Source organism: Agelaius tricolor, unplaced genomic scaffold (assembly GCF_023055355.1).
Source record: "Agelaius tricolor isolate 1412-34295 unplaced genomic scaffold, bAgeTri1.0.p SCAF_3, whole genome shotgun sequence".
Lineage (NCBI taxonomy): Eukaryota > Metazoa > Chordata > Aves > Passeriformes > Icteridae > Agelaius > Agelaius tricolor.
In genome coordinates this window covers 19,478,722-19,483,111 of record NW_027269263.1, presented here as the reverse complement: position 1 = coordinate 19,483,111, position 4,390 = coordinate 19,478,722, and the positions used below count along the sequence as shown (strand labels likewise).

Below are 4,390 nucleotides of genomic sequence, written 5' to 3'. Positions count from 1 at the left end.
CCTCTACATGCTCTGCCACACCCAGCAAGGCAGCTTTTCTACTGTCTCCATACAGCAGTAAGAGGTCCCAAGCAGATACAGGAATAGAAATTCCTACAGCCTCTACAGAAGGCTGCAGCCAAAACTAGCACAGTTGAGGACTTCCCCTTACTCCATGCCCCACTAGGCTCAGCTAGCCCAGCCACTCAATGCTGTCTGATGTCAGCCAGGAGTGCTTAGTTTAGGTAATTTATTCAGGCAGTGTGAAGTGTCAGTCTAGACCTCAACAGCTTGTGACCTTGCTTAAAGGATGTTTTTACTCTCCTCTGAGTGACAATTAGCCCCAATGCCTCCTCCTGCAACTCTCCTTGGACTTTTAACCTGTGTTCCCAGGCTATTAACCTTCATTCTCTTCTCCATCCATGACTTTCAAGGCCCAAGGCTGGGACAATTGCCTCCACTTAGGGTACTCCAGCAACACTGGCTACCCCTATCCACCCACTCCCAGCAAGGTGCCCAACCCATGAGGATTCGCAATATTAAACAGATTAGATTTTGAGACTTAATACATCAAAACTCTTATTTATTGATTGCTTTTTCTGTATCTTTGAGATGGAGGTGTCAGAGGAAGTTATTCCCAGCTGATGGACTGGAGTGTGAAGTCCCCTTGTGTATCAAAGTAGTCAAAGACAGAGAGGTTAAGCCGGTTAGGGAACGTGAACTGGTGGCCTGGCAGGTGGACTGTCACATCATTTTGGTTGACAGCAAAAGTGATCTGCAAGGCAAATGGAAAAGTTAGAGAAAGTTTCCTCGAGCCTCTGCAGCACTGTTGTGCCACCCTCTCCTTCACAGGGTGAACAAGCTTAGTAGAATAACCTGTTCATCAACACCAGGAGTGTTATTCTGGTCTCCCAAGAGATGCCCATTCCCTGCTCTGTTCAATAGCAACATCTTTGAGACAGATGGAGCTTAGACATTTGATCCCCACCCTCCATCAGAGCCCCGAGTGGTGGCACTGGCCAAGCAGGAGAAGCCAGCCACCTCCTGTACAGACAGCCCTGAGACAGCCCTTGCAGCTGGGTGACCTGTGCCAAACACCCTCCCTTCTCCACAGCATGTACAGAGAGTGTATATACATATATAAATATTTGCATGGCTCACCTCTGCTGTGCCCCCTTTCTGGAAAGGAAAGACAGCCTCCCTGTGCTCTGCACCCCACTCTTCCACCTTCTTTGAGTTGCACACAATGGTGTTCACATCGCCATGAGCATCAAAACGGGGATTGAAGTGAAGTCCAAGGAGGGTAGCATCCTTGCCCAGATTCATCACAAAGCTGCAGAGAAAAAAAAAAAAGCAGACATCAATACAGCTGAAAAAAATAAAGTCAATACTATGGTAGCATGTTTCTCATTACCATGAGCATCCCTGGGTCTGTTTCTTCAAGCCCTGCCAAGGGCAACCTAAGAGAAAACCTTTGCTAAATTATGCAGCTTCCCTAAAAAGATGATGCTGTAAGGGGCACTTTTTAGGGGTGATAGGCTGCAGAGTGCCATCCCTGGGAGAACACCACTTCCTCAAAGCTTTTAACAAGAGAATGGTTCAGTACACAGTGCCCTGAACAGAGTTATCATACACCCAAACCGACTCCCAAGGTTGCTTTCCATAGATTCCTTTCAGTCCTGAACAGTTCGCTAGTGCTGCATCCTACCTGACAGCCACTGCCTTCTCCCCATCCTGCAGGCAGCTGAAATAATTACCATGTCATTAGCCATCCCAAAGTATCTGCAACAGCAGTGGGAGGAAGTTTCCTAGCCTTGTGTCCACCTTGCCTTCAGGCCTCTCACCCAGATGAGAGGAGGCACATTATTTGGCAAGAGAAAGCCTGGGAGGCTTCACTCAGACAGTATCAAACTTCAAAGGCCTTGGGAAGAGCTGGGACTTGTTTCCTGGAACACCGCTAGTTCTGGTACAGCAGCTACAGGCTCCACCTTACCTGCAAAGGGCCCCCAGCCACAGACCTGCACAAGGGCTGGGGGCTCTGCACAGGCTTCACTGGGATCCCAGCCACCCCAGTCCCTGCAATTTAGGGGTACATTTCCACTTCTGCCCACCTGCCTGCTCACCACCTTTCTTCCTTCTTTCCTCACTGCCATGTGAGAGCACCAAATCCACGGGGGCACCATAAATGTCCCTACTCCATCTTCATGCAGGGGAGAGGATGTGGTGGAGCAGATGATCTCAAACCAGATCTCAGTATAGACACAGCTTCCATTTCCTTCACCCTGCACTAGAAGGATGTGGTCACTGCCAGCGTGTGCAGCTGGAACTTCACATCTGCTTTGGCTTAGCCCCTTGGCAGTACTGAGTCTGCAACGTGCATTAGGTGATGACTCACTGGAAGCACTGCTGGTGTTAACCCCTTCTCCTCTTCTACCCAAGAGACAGAGTCCTTTTGCAGACCTCTTAGTGCGGTGCTCTGGCTGTGCCTGGGCAGCACAGCCTAACTCACCTCTTGGCATTTGGTGCAACTTTCCCCTTGACAGTGAGGCGCTGGCCAGGCTTGAGACCCAAGTTGGTGCACACTGGTCCCTGGGGAATGTGGAAGCAGAGACATTAGCTCAGTACCTGCTGGCTCACTTGTTCTGAATTGGCAGCTTTCCCTGCTGCCTTACAAGACATGCTTTGCTTTGGACCCACAGAGAAACAGGGAAGCTCCCTTGCCCTAGGGCATGGCAGCAAGAACATCCCAGAGAAGTTACCCCAATCACATGGTACCTTTGATTGGAGCTCGATTTCCTAATCTGTCTCCTGCTGCTCTCATCAACATATCTGTATTTCACAGCAGGGAAGTGTAAGCACCTGCACACTCCAATCATACCCACCCCATCCCAAACACACCCATGTGCCTTGCGGGTCTTGTGTCATCCCACACAAATCTGTCTGGGATGGATGGCACGGATGGAGACTCCACTCCCTTCCCCTAGCTCGTGTTTGAACTTCAAGCCTTGCCCGGGTCCAAGGACTCAGACACCTTGCTTCCCATCTCCCAACAGCTTCAGCTTGTTTTTTTATGTAGGTTCAGTATTTGCAAGAATGTTCCTCTGCTCCACAGAGATACCTGCCCCCCACCTTCTCTCTAGGAGGACCAAAGCATCCTGGCAAACCCATATGTATTCATTTTTCATCACAGCAGAGCCAGGACCTCAAGAATACTGAAAGTCTTTTCCTATCCCACCTTAAAAAATAAGCTTGCTCTTGGGACAATCCTTGCTTAATCAAGTCAAAGAAGTGTAATCACTCTTCTAACACAAGCATCTCCCTAGCAGAACAGCTAAGCAAAGGATCTGGGAGATCCAACCCCCCTGCTAAAGCAGGTTCACATAGAGCAGGTTGCAGTGTTGTGTCCAGGTGGCTTTTGAATACCTCCTGAGCAGCAGACTCCACAACCTCTCTGGGCAGCCTGTTCCAGTGCTCAGTCCCATCACAGTGAGGAAGTTTTTCTTCATATTCAACTCTAACTCCCTTTGTTTCAGTTTGTGCCTCATGCCCCTTCCCCTGTTGCTGGGCAACTCTGTAAAGAGTCTGGCCCCATACTCTTGATACCTGCCCTTAAGATAACCTCTCTAACTTCAGGTATTTGAATGCAGTCCTTGACATTCACAGAACACTTCTGTACAGCACACTCCTTCCAAGAAAGAGAAGAATAACAATTCAATGACTCATGAAAACTTCAGCAGAAAGCAAGCAGCAAGGCTGCCCAGAGAAGATGCTCAGACAGCAATAAATGTTACTGCAGCAGCTTCTCCAGACTAGAGCTGCAGTAAAACAGGTCAGGACTCAGCTCAGGGAGGATCCCCACACGTACTGCCTCAAAGGGATCCTACAGGAAAAAAGAACCAGAACACAAAATAGCAGCCAATGCTCTGTAGTGGATGCAGCAGGGACCCAGCTCTAACTGACCCTCTGACACTGGGGTTGATGTGCAGGCCAGCACAAGTGCCCTCACACCCAGCCAACACAGTCCCACTTCCAGCAAAGCTGCCCCGTCCCTTTCCCTACTCACGCAAGACATGGTGCTGCTCTGCAGGGTACTGCTCCTCTCCGCTGAGGCACAAGGGTCCCAGGCAAGTAACTCCCAGAGCCCCACCCTTGCCTTTAAATAGATGGAGAGCTGAGTTGACCCAGCCCTTCTCCACCCCATGCACCAATGGGAAGGGGAGCAGGGTTGGTTTTGGGAGGAGGGAGGGTCTATTAGACAGAGCTGCCTCCTCCCACACTCACCCAGCCTCCTCTCCTGGATGTTGAACGCAACCCTTCCAAGCAGGCTGCGGGCCACTCCAGGAGGAGATCCAGCTGTGTGTGGCCATGAATCCAATGGAAAATAGTTTTACAATGAATGTTTTATTATCCA

The 4,390-nt window shown here is 49.9% G+C and overlaps 1 protein-coding gene across 1 annotated transcript; it reads right to left on the bottom strand.

The window, feature by feature from the left end:
• Positions 1-545: 545 nt before the first annotated feature.
• LGALS1 (galectin 1) lies at positions 546-4,168 on the bottom strand. Its single transcript, XM_071424282.1, has 4 exons — positions 4,043-4,168; positions 2,489-2,568; positions 1,141-1,312; positions 546-754 (listed from the first exon to the last, which is right to left on the bottom strand). The coding sequence occupies exons 1-4, from the start codon at positions 4,049-4,051 to the stop codon at positions 611-613; spliced, it is 405 nt and encodes a 134-aa protein (XP_071280383.1). The 5' UTR covers positions 4,052-4,168; the 3' UTR covers positions 546-610.
• Positions 4,169-4,390: the final 222 nt, after the last annotated feature.

Excerpts from the sequence above, each read along its gene's own strand:
- LGALS1 (XM_071424282.1), bottom strand. Across the intron at positions 1,313-2,488 it reads GTTGCACCAAATGCCAAGAG|CTTTGTGATGAATCTGGGCA; the intron begins GTGAGTTAGGCT and ends TTTTCTCTGCAG. Across the intron at positions 755-1,140 it reads AGAAAGGGGGCACAGCAGAG|ATCACTTTTGCTGTCAACCA; the intron begins GTGAGCCATGCA and ends TTTGCCTTGCAG.